The 16,356-nt window shown below is 45.6% G+C and overlaps 1 protein-coding gene across 1 annotated transcript in view; it reads right to left on the bottom strand.

The window, feature by feature from the left end:
- Positions 1–16,356, bottom strand: part of MNAT1 (MNAT1 component of CDK activating kinase) — a 151,836-nt gene that overhangs the window by 43,231 nt on the left and 92,249 nt on the right. Inside the window, exon 7 of the mRNA XM_079959202.1 lies at positions 720–841. Within this exon, the coding sequence (XP_079815328.1) occupies positions 720–841 (122 nt within the window). The remainder of the gene's footprint in view (positions 1–719; positions 842–16,356) is intronic.

Raw genomic sequence — 16,356 nt, 5'->3', positions numbered from 1 at the left:
ATTATTATTATTATTATTATTATTATTATTATTATTAGTCCAGCACTTCCACTGCCTCACCTGCAGATGTAAAGGAGAAATAGAGCAGATGTAAAGGAGAAAGGGCCTTTCATTTTTGAAGCCATGGGAAAGACCTTTCATGCAGCTGGAACTATCTCACAAATTGAACAAGGAGGTGAGCCAGTACTCCCAATCCAGGGTCAAATGGAGCTTGGACAATGGATGCTCTCCTGATGGATGGAACACACCACTGAGCTTTGGACCAGAGAGCCAAATCTAACCGCTCTCATGGCAAAGGGCCAGCCCTGTTATTTTTCCTGGCCTCCTATGGCTGGACAAATCAAGGCCCCCCCCCCCCAATTTTTGGAGGGGTTTTGCTCTTTAATGCTGTGCAACTGAAAATGAACAGCTACTTCTCCTTAGCTGCCAACGGCAACCTTGAAAACATGAATGCGATCCAGCCAATTCTCAGCTGATCTATAAAAGACCAGAAAAGCAGAAAGAGAGCAAGAGAAAAACAAAACCAAAAAAAAATTATATTCGGCCACCCAAACAAAACATTGATTTGGGCAGGAAGTCTAGTATTTCATTAAGGTCTGTTTTGCTTTCACTCCCCCCCACCTCCCTTTATTTGGGGGATAAGGTGGCAAGTTTCCCGCCTGAATACCATTTCACTGACAGTGACGTTGGTTCAAATAAATAAATAAGGAAAAACTTACCCAAATTTCCCCAACACTTCAATATCTGGAACTGGCGGCCCGTAGGTCTCCACATGCAATGGCTGATATTCATAGAGCACTTCCTCGATCTTTGGAACAGGTCCCAACGAAATATGCTGACCCTGTTGGGAAGTTACACCAGGATGTAGAAGACTGTTACATTTTAGGGCTTTGGTACAACGAAGGTAATATTGACCCTTAGAACAACGCTGGACTGAAAACATCACATCCAGCACATGCTAGCTATTATATGATCCATTTCCTGCTTCTAACTTGGCATTCTTCCCTAGGACTTCAACAGTATGGGAATAATGGTTTGGTAAGGATAATTCTTCTGGAAGGGGAGGGGCGGAAAATAAGATTTACTAATGTCAGATTTATTGTAACTGAGTGCAGCTGCTTCCCAATGTCAATGGTGAACTAATTAGGTAAAAACTTATCATTAGCAATATCAAGCAAACATTGTGCAGCAAGCCTGTTGCAATTTGTAATCAATTATTTCCTGAGAGCCCTAATTAAGAAGGGGAAGCTACTTTTAATTAATCTCTGCAGGGCTTTTTAAGCTACCATGCATAATGGTTTTCAGGATGGGCTTTTACAATGGAGTAACAATTAATTCATTCAGCAAATTCCCATTTGTTTCATAACTGAAAAGGAGGAACACAGAGACGTAATAGGTTAACTTCAGATGGCACATTTGCAAGCTAACTGCCTTTGAGAAACAATAAGGACTCATTTAGAATTCCCATATCATCTGTACCATAAACTATGGTTAATCTTAACCATGGTTAGTTGAAACAAGCCTGCTTCATAAACTATGGTTTGAAGTTGGCTTGTTTAAACGAACTGTAGTCAAGATTAACCACAGGTTGTCTTGGTTCAAATAACACGGCAAGCTGCAGGAAATTTAGGACACTAGGAATAGCTTCCAATCTTTGCATCACAGCTATGCTAGAACAGGAGGGAGATGAGCGCATGCCAGCCCAAGATTCACTGCAGCTCATTCCTGAAACGCTAGCCTATGTTTTTAGCATCATGTCCAGAGAATTCTCACCTAACTTGGCATTTGCCAGCCACGCAATCTTGTCCAATATATCACAATGGCTTCTTGTACTGGGTCAGCTTTTAAGATGCAGTTGAAATGCTACCTCCTTGCCTTTGGTGGTTCCCACATCTCCTTAAGGAGACCAACCTCATACTTTGAGAGACATTGGATCTGTAACATCGGAGGCTATGGAGTTGACGGGGACCAGAGGAAGGTGAAGGCTGGTGGTGGAATGGTACTACTGCATACGAGTTCACTGACATTCGAATTTCTCACCACCAGAAACCAGCTCTTTTCGCAGAAGAGCAGATTATATTGCTCCGATTCCTCCTGCGCACTGAAAGAACTCTAGAATTTACAACAGGGATTGCCCATTCAGACAGCGGCACGTGTCCCCTTCGTTAAAGCTGGCTGGCTGGGCAGGGAGGAGAGGGAACCCACCAGTAATCAACAATGCTAAATGCTAGTATACTCTAAGTACATTGGCTTTCCCTGAACTTGAAGGTTGGCGGGTCTTCATGAAAGCACAGTTTCAACATTGCATCCCTGACTCTGAGTTGACAGGAAGCTAGGACAGAGGCAGGAGAAAGGAGAAATAGGAATAGAGGAAGGAGAAAAGAGAAAGTAGGAATTAAACTTTAGCTCGGGCAGGTTTGGCCTGTCCATCAAGACAGCAGGGTGTCTCTGCAGCCCTCAAATCTGCCTTTGCTTTGCTTTACCCTATCAGGCCTAGCATTTGATTCTGTGGTCACAGGTAAGCATGTCTCATTCCCTCTGGATGCTGTAATGTTTGTAAAGGGGATACTGACAGACTCCAAATGGTACATGGAAAAAATTCCAAGAACAAAGACAACAGGGATAAGGGGTTGTTGTTGGGGATTTTTTTGGGGGGGGTGTTTCATGACTTATCATGGTCTGCTTCGTTTACTGTACACTGTCCATTCTTTGCAACTCTGGGAACTGCGAAACCATCCAAAGGTTTATTACGAGACTGCTTGCATAGGACTTACATTTTCCACACAGTGTGTAAACGAAGATTCAAACTTAACTCGGGAGGATAATGGCAGCAAGGATATGATCTGGCCTGACACTTGGGAGGACGAGGTGTGGAATGGTGGCGCAACTGGTCAGTGTGTCTGGCTGTTAACCAAAGGGTTGGGGGTTCGAGCCCAACCTGAGACAGCTGTGGGAAGGATTCCTGCATTTCATAGGGTTAGACTACATGACCCTTGGGGTATCTTCCAACTCTACAATTCTATGAATCTTAGATAGGCCTGAGAGATCTGCATTGGCTCCCAGTACGTTTCCGAGCACAATTCAAAGTGTTGGTGCTGACCTTTGAAGCCCTAAACGGCCTCAGTCCTGTATACCTGAAGGAGAGTCTCCACCCCCATCGTTCTGCCCGGACACTGAGGTCCAACGCCAAGGGCCTTCTGGTAGTTCCCTCACTGCGAGAAGCCAAGTTACAGGGAACCAGACAGAAGGCCTTCTTGGTAGTGGCGCCCACCCTGTGGAACACCCTCCCTTCAGATGTGAAGGAAATAAGTAGCTATCTTATTTTTAAAAGACATCTGAAGGCAGCCCTGTTCAGGGAAGTTTTAATATTTAACGCTGTATTGTTTTTAATAGTTGATTGGGAGCCGCCCAGAGTGGCTGGGGAAACTCAGCCATATGGGCGGGCTATAAATAATAAATAACAATAACAATAACAATAACAATAACAATAACAATAACAATAATAATAATTATAGCATGTGTATACCAGCCCTGAATCAGTTTACCTCCCAGAAGCTTTGCAAGTCTCACTGGTAGTTCTAGAAGAGCAGAAACCGTGGGGGCTTTGAGGCAGCTGAGATGGACTCAGGGTAACAGAAAACACACCAGCCAACCTCCCGGGTGATCCAGATTTTCAGCATTCATCTTTATTTGCAAAGTTTACATTCCCATTAGGTCTTTTACCAAGACTCATTTCTGACTTGTTTACAGAGCAGTTACATGATAGTGGGCATTCATTCTGCATCCATCCCAGTTTGCTTATGGGGTGTTTACACACCTTCCCATTAGTCATTTGCTCACGCCACACTTTTCAACGCATTTCCTAAGGGAGAATCAGCTTGCTACGCAAAACCCCAACCCAAATTTCCATTCTATCCCATCCCTTCCACCCCAAGTCATATTCCTGAACTTCCACCAACCTCCCCCAAACCCCACATTCTGCTCAAGCTGCTTACAATAACACCCAGGAAGAGGAGAGTAAAACCGATAGATGAGGAAGACCCCGTTTAGTATTATTTTAACCTCTAACCCTCCCCATCTTCTGAAGCCTGTGAAAACAAACAAGTGTCAAGCTGAAATGTGCAATGCCATCGCTGCCCTTTTAATTCCCAGGCAAAGTGGGATTCTGGCCTCGCAGAGTAACTCAGGCTCCTGCTCCTCACAATTCATTTGTTGCTGTTGTTCTGCTTTTTAAGTACAAGCAAGTGCCAGATGGAAAAAGCATTGGCTACTTCGCAATTTCACAGATCTGACGCCTGCTGTGTTTTTTTCCCGTTGTTACCCTGGCAATGGTAATTACCCACAGACAGACAAACAGACGCACAAACAAACATACACATGGGACCTCTCCAAAACACAAAGACAGCATAAAAACCAGAGGAGAGAGAATAGATGAAACACTTCACCCCTCCCCCCAGAAAAGTCACAAGAGTTTCATGTATAGAGGGAACCTCAAATTACCAAGCTTCCTGATGCACATTTTATAGTTTGTTTTAATGAAGGTCAGGAGTTGAGGGATTCTGAAATATGAGTTATAGAATTAAAACAGGAGGGAGGAGGGTTTTCATTTATCTATCTATCTATTTAGTATATTCATCTGAAGATCACAGGGAGGTTCGCAGCGTAAAAATGCAAAATAAAATACATTTTAAGCTGTATTTTAATTAACTGTTTTTTCTTTTTTCTATTACGTTTTATTATAATTTACATTCAGTGTTAGCTGCCCTGAATTTGGCCCTGGCCAGGGAGGGCGGGGTATAAATAATTTTTATTATTATTATTATAAACAATAACAAAACAAATCAAAACTGCCCCCACATAAGAGATATATGCAGCTAAAATACTGCATTCATTTGTCACAAAATAGTTTTAACAGCATCTGCTAACGGACTAGCTGTGAGAGTAGGAACATAAGAAGCTGTCAGGCCATTGGTTCATCGAACTCAAAGTAGCCTACACTGACTGGCAGCAGCTGTCCAGGGTTTGAGAAAAGAGACTCACTCAGCCCTCCATGGGAACTGAACTTGGGGGTTTCTGCAAGCAGGGAAGATGCTCTACCAAAGTGCTATGTCCCTTCACCCAAATGAAATGCAGGGATGCAGAGATGTTATTCAACATCTTTATCAACGACTTGGATGATGGACTCAAGGGCATCCTGATCAAATTTGGTGGCTAACACCCTAGAGGACAGGATCACACTTCAAAACGACCTTGACAGATTAGAGAACTGGGCCAAAACAAACAAGATGGATTTTAACAGGGAGAAATGTAAAGTATTGCACTTGGGCAAAAAAAATGAGAGGCACAAATACAAGATGGGTGACACCTGGCTTGAGAGCAGTACATGTGAAAAGGATCTAGGAGTCTTGGTCGACCACAAACTTGACATGAGCCAACAGTGTGACGCGGCAGCTAAAAAAGCCAATGCAATTCTGGGCTGCATCAATAGGAGTATAGCATCTAGATCAAGGGAAGTAATAGTGCCACTGTATTCTGCTCTGGTCAGACCTCACCTGGAGTACTGTGTCCAGTTCTGGGCACCACAGTTCAAGAAGGACACGGACAAACTGGAACGTGTCCAGAGGAGGGCAACCAAAATGGTCAAAGGCCTGGAAATGATGCCTTATGAGGAATGGCTGAGGGAGCTGGGCATGTTTAGCCTGGAGAAGAGGAGGTTAAGGGGTGATATGATAGCCATGTTCAAATATATAAAAGGATGTCACATAGAGGAGGGAGAAAGGTTGTTTTCTGCTGCTCCAGAGAAGCGGACACGGAGCAATGGTTCCAAACTACAAGAAAGAAGATTCCACCTAAACATTAGGAAGAACTTCCTGACAGTAAGAGCTGTTCGACAGTGGAATTTGCTGCCAAGGAGTGTGGTGGAGTCTCCTTCTTTGGAGGTCTTTAAGCAGAGGCTTGACAACCATATGTCAGGAGTGCTCTGATGGTGTTTCCTGCTTGGCAGGGGGTTGGACTCGATGGCCCTTGTGGTCTCTTCCAACTCTATGATTCTATGATTTAAATGCAGCCCCCTCAGGCCTCTGGATCTGGATCTCAGAATTTCCTGGGGGCTCTGACTCCTCCCCAGGGCACACCCCACAGCAGTCCAGCCCCATGCCCACTTCAAGTGTTTTTGTGTTGCTGGAATGTGCCCTTTGCACCGTGAGATTGCCCCTTGTTTGCCTGGACAGACAGATGTAGACCTCTGGCACTTCTGTAGCTGGAATGCAGCCTTCTGTACAAAGGTCAAATTCTCACCCACTTTTTGCCTCTGGCCCCAATCACCAGTGGCACATGGGCTCTGCAAGGGCATGCGGACGTCAGGATGAAAAAAATATCCCCCCACCATTCGGCATTAATAGCTAAATCCAAATGCTCTAGGCAGGTGGTTCATCTCCTTTATAGCTGCTAGGCTCACACAATGGGTGTAAAAACCCATTGCATGTAACAGGATGAAGAGATGATCTGGAAAACAACTCTGAGCTAGAAATATGGATGATGATGATGATGATGATGATGATAATTTTATTTGTACCCCACCCATCTGACTGGTTGCCCCAGCCACTCTGGGATGCTTCCAATAAATATAATAATAATAATAATAATAATAATAATAATAATAATAAATTTTATTTATATCCCGCCCTCCCCAGCCGAAGCCGGGCTCAGGGCGGCTAACAACATTAAAACAGTATGACATTATAAAACATTATAAAAATGAATTAAAATCAAAATTGATGGCAACCATAAACTAAAGCTTTGTAAAGATTGCCAGAGGAGGGGGTCAGGCTGCGCCCTGACCAAATGCCAGGTGGAACAGCTCTGTCTTGCAGGCCCTGCGGAAAGATGTCAAGTCCTGCAGGGCCCTTGTCTCTTGTGACAGAGCGTTCCACCAGGTTGGAGCCGCAGCCGAAAAAGCCCTGGCTCTAGTTGAGGCCAGCCTAACCTCTCTGAGGCCTGGGACCCTCAAGGTGTTTTTATTTGAAGATCGTAAGTTCCTCTGTGGGGCATACCAGGAGAGGCGGTCCCGTAGGTACGAGGGCCCTAGGCCGTATAGGGCTTTGAAGGTTAAAACCAGCCCCTTAAACCTGATCCTGTACTCCACCGGGAGCCAGTGCAGCTGGTATAGCACCGGATGAATGTGATCTCTAAGCGAAGACCCCGTAAGGAGTCTCGCTGCGGCATTCTGCACCCGCTGGAGTTTCTGGGTCAGTCTCAAGGGCAGCCCCACATAGAGCGAGTTACAATAATCCAGTCTGGAGGTGACCGTCGCGTGGATCACAGTGGCTAGGTCAGGGCGAGAGAGGTAAGGAGCCAACTGCTTAGCTTGGCGGAGATGAAAAAATGCCGCCTTTGTTGTAGCTGCAATCTGCGCCTCCATGGAGAGGGAGGTATCGAAGATTACACCCAAACTCTTAACGGACGGTGCTGGCACTAATTGCACCCCCGCAAGAGATGGGAGTTGCCCCCTAAGTCCCAGCCAGAGGACCTCTGTCTTCGAAGGATTTAACTTCAGCCGGCTCCCACGTAACCATCCGGCCACCGCCTCCAAGCATCTGATCAGTGTGTCTGGGGCCGAGTCCGGGTGGCCGTCCATCAACAAATAGAGTTGGGTGTCATCAGCATACTGATGGCAGCCCAGCCCAAAACTCCGGACAAGCTGGGCGAGGGGGCGCATAAAGATGTTAAAAAGCATCGGGGAGAGTATTGCACCCTGAGGCACACCACACACCAAGGAGTGGCGGGATGACAATTCCCCCCCAAGCGCCACCCTCTGTCCCCGACCAGAGAGAAACGAGCGCAGCCATTGAAGGACTGTGCCCTGGATCCCCACGTCGGTAATATAAAAGCATAATAAAACACCAAACATGAAAAACCTCCCAACACAAGGCTGCATTCAGATGTCTTCGGAAGGTCATATAATTGTTTATCTCTTTGACATCTGATGAGAGGGTGTTCCACAGGGCGGGAGCCACCACTGAGAAGGCCCTCTGCCTGGTTCCCTGCAGCTTTGCTTCTCGCAGCGAGGGAACCGCCAGAAGGCCCTTGGCGCTGGATCTCTGTGTCCAGGCTGAATGATGGGGGTGGAGATGCTCCTTCAGGTATACTGGACCGAGGCCATTTAGGGCTTTAAAGGTCAGCACCGACACTTTGAATTGTGCTCAAAAATGTACTGAAAGCCAGTGTAGATCTTTTATGACCATTGTCAGTATTTGGAAAGCTGTATCCTTCATCCCTACATGGATCAATATTATTTCCTTCTTAATTAATATTTTTTCCACTCACGTGCATGATGCGCTAGAAGGAATGAGCTGTCAGGTCCCTGCCCCAAAGAGACTACAGTCTAGATGCTGACACAAGGCTGGCATTGTAGGAAGGGGAGGGAAATGGAGACAAGGCTAATCCAGCAAGAATATGCCATTATTTCAGTTGCATGTACTTAGGCTTAGTTACAATAACGTATGTGGTGTTACCAAAGGCTTCGTACTTATTATAAAACTTTATACATGCCAATTTATGGGGTATCAAATACCATCTGGATAATGTTTTAAAGGTGTCAACGTACTAAATATTGCTAGAAAATATGCAGAGGGTTGGGAATTTTCACAGGAGGTATATCCCAAACTCCAGCAATGTTGGCTGAGAACAGCAGCCCACAGCAAAAACAAAACCAAAAGCGGTGTGGTCAGGGATTGCCAACCCAAAGAGTTGGCAATAGTTCTTCATTCAATAGCAATTAAGTTTCAGGACGCTCAGAAACTGAAGATCATGTACCTCTACACACACACACACACCCTTAAATCAAACAGTTTGCATGATGGCATTTGGGGAAACCTTCCGATGGATAAATAATAATCTCAGCTAAAGATCACATCTAACTTCAGGCACTCCAATGGCTTTCCGAATAAGAGACCTCCCCTTCCCAGTTAAAGTAGACTTTGTGGGCTGGAAATTCAAGAGAACAGTTCAGCAGTTTGGGTCCTCTGTTTCTCATTTTCCCAACCTTTCGTCCACATTTCTGCAGGAATGTGCAATTTAAAATTTTGAAAAAATGCTCATGAAAATTATTCAGCGCTATGGAACTAATTTTTCCTAGTAACCTTTTTAATGTACACTTTTAAAGCAATTTCTCCTAATATAGTGCATGCTATTTTCACCCATATATTCGTTCTATGCCAATGTCCCCCAATGTATTCATTTTTGTAAATATCGTTTGGTTGGAGTACCGCATCGTGAAATCTGGATGAGTGGGAATTTCAAAGGGTGCTTGTGTTTTGGTCCTCATTTAGTTTTGTAGCATGCAAATTTGACATACATCTTTAAATTGGAATTAAATTTAATGTTTCCCCTGTCTTTACTCAGACTTTGTTGGACTCTGACTCCCATCAGTCGACACGGCCAATGGTAGTGGATGTTAAGGAGATGAGTAATTATATAACATTTAATAAACATTTGAAGGCAGCCCTGTATAGGGAAGCTTTTTAAGATTTAAGATTTAATTATATTTTTATATATTCTGGAAGAGTGGCTGGAAGAACCCATTCAGATGGGCACGGTACAAAGAATAAATTATAATTAGTCCAACAAAATCAGGAGAGCCACACGTCTCCTAAAGTTTTTGATTTTCTCCCCAGTCTTTCCCCACTTCGTTTGGTTGATTTGGGGATCTTTTTTGTTCTTGTTGGTATGAGGCAGGACGTTACTTTTGAAAAGTAAAAACCCTTCCAAAATTCTCTAAAGAACGAAGAGCTGTGTTGCTGCTGTTTTAACCGAACCACGCTAGCTTCCTTTCAAAACGATGCCATTTCTGCAGCGTCTCTGAAGAAAGCAAATGTCTGTTTAATAATATATGGCAATATCCGTCTGCTTGGCTGCGGAGCAAGTTTCGGGATTACAAGGCATGGAGCTATCGAGCATCTTTCCGCCCATTCACATCAATACATCGAAACTTCCTGGACTGCAGTGCCAGATGCGGACAGGGACAGGAGGGGGAAGAGGGAATTTGTGGATGTTTCTTGGAACCAGCCACTCATTTAGCTTTCAGCAAAGATTCCAGAAGGAGTTCCAGAAGGAGCCATCGAATTCTCCTTTGAATCCCATCTGCCAGGCACAAAGGTCTAAGACGAGAGGAAACCACACAATTCCTCCCATTACATATCAGACAAGGGCCGTCGCTATTGTCTCTTGGGCGCCTTGCGAAGCCCTTCCTTTTCCAACAAGGCTTTTAAGTGGAGATTCTTATCCCAGTCTGTCTCTGGTTGGATTTGAAACTGTTTTTGTTATGTGTTTTTCTTATGGGTGCTTTTTATGCCCTATTTACTGTTAAATCACTTTGGGGTGTTTTGTGGGAAGTAGGGAAGTAGGATATCGATATATCGTCCAAAACCGGTTTGAAGTTCACATCGTGATAATGGTTTCATAATATCTGAGCTGGCAATGTATCGCGAATCACAATGTGTGTAAGAGCTGGGTGATATCTGGTTTTCAACATTGCAATAACTCGCCAGGTAAACACTGCAATGTTACCAGCAGCTAAACCTCACAATGTCACCAACTAAACGTTGCAATGTTATCACCAGCTAAACCTCACATTAGCACCAATACAGTGGTACCTCGGGTTACATACGCTTCAGGTTACAGGTTCTGCTAACCCAGAAATAGTACCTCGGGTTAAGAACTTTGCTTCAGGATGAGAACAGAAATCGTGCTTTGGTGGCATGGAGACAGCAGGACGCCCCATTAGCTAAAGTGGTGCTTCAGGTTAAGAACAGTTTCAGGTTAAGAACGGACCTCTGGAACGAATGAAGTACTTAACCCGAGGTACCACTGTATTGCAATCTAGCACAATGTCTGAAATAAGGATGGAACTATACAGAGGCAAACGGGAAAATGTCCTGACAACTGCTACTACTTAGGGAACCAAAATGGATAAATGACAATCTTATCAATCATCACACACTCAGTTTCATCAGCAGGCAAGCCAAAATGCATCCCAACAGGACTTTTGGTTTTAGGCTTGGCTACCAAATGGTGGTATTCAGGACAATCCAAAGGACGGCAATGAGTCATAGTGAATACAAATAATCTGGGACCGCCAGCCTGCCAGCCTGCTAGGAGGCAGAAGCAGCAGCGGCAGAAACAGCTTGCCATGACCGCAGTATATGATGGCAGTAGCAGCGACAACCTGCAAGGGCAGGCAGTGCTGGGACAATCAGTGGTGGCCTGCGAGTCCTCGTGGTGGCAATGGGAGGGGGCAGCAGTAGCAGCGGCAGCCTGCAAGGCCTCGTGGCGGCAGAACAAGCAGTGGCAACTTGTCTCTCATTAAAAGAAAAAAAAAACCAAATTATAATATATGGGGAAATCGTGGAATGGAATCTTTTTTTGACCCTAGGGGAAACGTCTTAAGAATAAGTTCAGATATATAAGTTTTAATGAGAAATAAGATTAAATGAAGTAAAAGTGGATGATTAATTGGTGAAAGAAAGAATGGAAAATTACAGTATATTAAGATAAGATATAAGGATAGAAATAAGATGAAGGATTTGCCGAAATATCTATATGGATTAGAATACAAAGAGGGGAGGTGTGAAGAGGTCAAGGAGATAAGTTAAGAAAGGGAGTTATATTAAGGTTTAACTTGTTCTTTTGGTTTTTGCTTTTCCTTTTTTTAGTTGTTTTTGCTTTGCTTTTGCTATTTTTCTATTTTTATTTTTCTTTCTTGGATATGTTTTGTTTTTGTATATTGTGTTCTTTTTTGTAACCTTTTAAAATTTGAATAAATATTATTAGGGGGGGGAACAAGCAGTGGCAACTTGTGAGGCCTCACAGTGGTGGCGGAACAAGCAGTGGCAACTTGTGAGGCCTCACAGTGGTGGCGGGAGCTGGCGGCAGTAATGGTGGTAGCCTGCAGGGCCTCGCGGCAGCGGCACAAACAGTGGAGGCCAGCGAGGCCTTCCAGCAGTGATAGAGTGATGGCAATAGCAGCAGCGGCCTGCAAGGACTCACGGCAGCGATGGGAGACACCAGCAGTGGTGGTGGCGGCCTTTGAGGACTCACAGCAGTGAAGGGAGGTGGTGGCAGTAGCGACAGCCTGTGAGGCCTCATGGTGGCAGGAGGTGGCAGAAGTAATGGTGGCAGCCTGCAATGCCCCACAGCGGTGAGAGGGAGTGATGAATGTAACGGCACCCTGCAAGGCTTCTTGGCAGCGACAAAAAGTGGAGGCAGTAATGGCAGCTTCATGGCAGCAACAGGAGATGGTGGCAGTAGCAGCGGCAGCCTGCAATGCCTCACGGCGGTGACAGGCAGTGGTGGAAGACTGCGAGGCCTCGCAGTGGCAGCAAAACATGGTAGCGGTAGCGGCATCCTAAGGATTGGTTGAGAGCTGAGCAAACTGGGGCTTCTTCAAAGCCTCATCTAAGTTCATAGCTGTTTCCTTAAGCTTTGTGTAATACATTTTTAACCTAGTGGGTTTGTTTTTTTAAAACTGTCTGTCAGGAGAAAGAAAAGGATGATTAAGAATCAAAATGACAGGCATTTGCTAGTCAAAAGAGAAGACATAGAGGGAGGTTCTCTTTTCTTTGACGATGTCCTATGTGGCATTTCCATAAAGGAAAATCTGCACTAAGCTCTTGGCAGTCGATGCAAATGGCCTTGCTGTGTTTCAAGGTACCTCTTCTGAGAAATAAACCCAATAACATCTATCAGTATCCGCCTTTCCATCTGAAGAGACGGGGGGGAGGGGGAAACACCCACTTCATAAAATGAAGCATCTCGCTTTAACAAACCGTATCCTGAATCTGCTGTTGTCTTTGTCCATGGAGTTTTCTTGGCAGGGATACTGGAGTGGCTTGCCGGTTCCTCCTCCAAGTGGATCACGTTTGGTCAAAACTCTCCACGATGACCTGTTCATCTTGGGTGCCCTCCTCGGCATAGTTCATAGATTCTTTGAGTTATTCAAGCCCCTTCGCCACGGTAAGGCAGTGGTCCATGAAGGGATGAAGTGAGAGCTGGACCATAAAGAAGGCTGATCGCCGAAGAATGGATGCTTTTGAATTATGGTGCTGGAGGAGACTCTTGAGAGTCCCATGGACTGCAAGAAGATCAAACCTCTCCATTCTGAAGGAAATCAGCCCTGAGTGCTCACTGGAAGGACAGATCCTGAAGCTGAGGCTCCAATACTTTGGCCACCTCATGAGAAGAGAAGACTCCCTGGAAAAGACCCTGATGTTGGGAAAGATGGAGGGCACAAGGAGAAGGGGATGGCAGAGGACGAGATGGTTGGACAGTGTTCTCGAAGCTACAAACATGAGTCTAACCAAACTGCGGGAGGCAGTGGAAGACAGGAGTGCCTGGCGTGCTCTGGTCCATGGGGTCACGAAGAGTCGGACACGACTAAACGACTAAACAACAACAACATGCTGAATCTGCAGGCGGTTGGTACTGCAGTTTAATTAACTGTGCCAGTTAAACTACAGAACATTTGTTTTTCACCAAAAGTCTGAAACACTCAGTTAGACTCTCTGGACCAGTAGCACTCAGCAGGTTTCAAACCTTTAGCATCCTCTTAACCTGGGGCCAGGGGACGCAGGTGGCGCTGTGGGTTAAAGCCTCAGCGCCTAGGGCTTGCCGATCGAAAGGTCGGCGGTTCGAATCCCTGCAGCGGGGTGCGCTCCCGCTGCTCGGTCCCAGCGCCTGCCAACCTAGCAGCTCGAAAGCACCTCCGGGTGCAAGTAGATAAATAGGGACCGCTTACCAGCAGGAAGGTAAACGGCGTTTCCGTGTGCGGCTCTGGCTCTGGCTCTGGCTCTGGCCAGAGCAGCGATGTCACGCTGGCCACGTGACCCGGAAGTGTCTCCGGACAGCGCTGGCCCCTGGCCTCTTAAGTGAGATGGGCGCACAACCCCAGAGTCTGTACCTTTACCTTTACCTTTTTAACCTGGGGCCAGAGGGATGACAGCCAGGGTTTGGGTCAATGTTCCACAATGCACTTCTGGCCACACCAGCAAGGAGACCTCTTAACATCAAGAGGCCATGATGGGTCACAGCTGGTGCCCCTTGACTTCTATAGTGACTTCCACATCAGAATGGCCCTGATTCATTTCTGCATCACACTGCTCTGCTTCCACCTTGAGAGGAGCACCACGTGACGGACATTAAAACCAGCAGAGCGTGGCACTAATTTAGCCAATGTGATTACTTTTCGTATCCCATTTGTAGTAGACGCATGTGCACGGTATGCATATTTTCTCTGCTGGCCTTGGAAAATTCTGTTTGCATGGAAAGGCAACATGCAGAGAACACTTATTTGCATTATTAAAAGCCAAGTAATCCTTCATGACAAGGCTTGTAAAGCACCTCTGTAAATAAATACTTCATCAACACAATGCAAACTGTCTTTTGCACACTCCTTCTCAGACTACTTCCAGGTGCTCCTTCCAAGAGCACCTGGAAAATAAGGTTTTTAAGATATAGCATCCTAGGTATAAATTGCTTTCAATCCTACAGGGTTTGTTTGTGTTTGTTTGTTTGTTTGTTTGTTTGTTTGTTTGTTTTGCGTTTCTGGACCCATTTTTCTTTGACACAGAAATTAAACCATGTATGGTACTTTGAACAAACAAGTCACTGCGGTGAGCGAAACCCTGTTGTGTTCGGGCTGGTTGTACATACATACATCTCTTATCATGTTCCTTCTTTCTTGTCATTTCTATAAACTAAAGGTAAAGGTAAAGAGACTCCTGACCATTAGGTCCAGTCGTGACCGACTCTGGGGTTGCGGCGTTCATCTCACTTTATTGGCCGAGGGAGCCGGCATACAACTTCTGGGTCATGTGGCCAGCATGACTAAGCCGCTTCTGGCGAACCAGAGCAGTGCTCGGAAACGCCATTTACCTTCCCACCAGAGCGGTACCTATTTATCTACTTGCACTTTGACATGCTTTCGAACTGCTAGGTGGGCAGGAGTTGGGACAGAGCGATGGGAGCTCACCCCGTCGCAGGGATTCAAACCACCGACCTTTTGATCGGCAAGTCCTAGGCTCTGTGGTTTAACCCACAGCGCCACCCATGTCCCACATTTCTCTAAACTAAGTAACTGTATAAAAGATGAAGTATCACTACTGGGTTGGAATCAAAACTTAGCCATCTCCAAATGGAGGGCTCTTCTGTCCACAGAAAACCTCCCACTGTCAGAGGAAGGGGAAGTGGTTTTCCCCTTTCCAAGTCCCTCTATATGTGTGTGCACACACAGTCAGAAGGAGTCCTCCAATTCTGAAGAGCAGATTTTCAGAGGATGCAAGGAGCTATTGGCAAAAGTTGCCTCCCCTCTCCCACCAGCAGAGTCCCCTGAGCAAAACTCCACACTTTAGGTATGCTCCTTCCCCAGGGAGTAAAAATTCTAGATCCAAGCCATGATCAGCTATTACTTAATTTAAGCAAAGTTCAGGGGGCGGGGGGGCGGGATAAGATCTTCTGAGTTTTACAAGTTGAAGGGTTTTGTGGCTTAATTGGATTACTTTTAACAAAACACACACACACACACACACACACACACACACACACACAATGCCTCGAAGGGACTTGCACGCCAATGGCAAGTTATAAATAACACAAATAACTGATCAATCAGTTAGCAAGCAGTTAGGTTACTATCTATGCATGGGATTTCCCAAGGTTTACGAGTAAGCTTAAATTTATACAGCACTACGAGCAGTTGCAAGGGAAGCGAGTGGCGCTGTGGGTTAAACCACAGGGCCTAGGGCTTGCCAGTCAGAAGGTTGGCGGTTCAAATCCCCGCAACGGGGTGAGCTCCCGTTGCTCGGTCCCTACTCCTGCCAACCTAGCAGTTCGAAAGCACGTCAAAGTGCAAGTAGATAAATAGGTACCACTGTGGCGGGAAGGTAAATGGCATTTTCGTGTGCTGCTCTGGTTTGCCAGAAGCGGCTTAGTCATGCTGGCCACATGACCCGGAAGCTGTACGCCAGCTCCCTTGGCCAATAAAGCGAGATGAGTGCCGCAACCCCAGTGTCAGCCACAACTGGACCTAATGGTCAGGGGTCCCTTTATCTTTACCTTTACGGGCAGTTGCATTAAATCTTCGCAACCACTGGACTTCGCTTCGCAGCAAGTGATTGATAAATCTCTGCATATGAAATTTTGCAGCTGAAATACAGGAGAGCTATTCATGGACTTCTAAAAGTTTGCTTGGGGTTTGTTGCAAAGGCTGCCTGTCACTGCTCCATGAACGTATTTCGCTCCCATCGATTCTGCCTCAGGAATTAACACATTTCAACTACACTTATAAAAGGGAAGGGCCATAGC

The sequence above is a fragment of the Podarcis cretensis genome (genome assembly GCF_951804945.1).
Source record: "Podarcis cretensis genome assembly, chromosome: 1".
Classification (NCBI taxonomy): Eukaryota; Metazoa; Chordata; class Lepidosauria; order Squamata; family Lacertidae; genus Podarcis; species Podarcis cretensis.
Note: the sequence above shows the minus strand (reverse complement) of the source record. Positions and strands in the feature narration are given on the sequence as shown.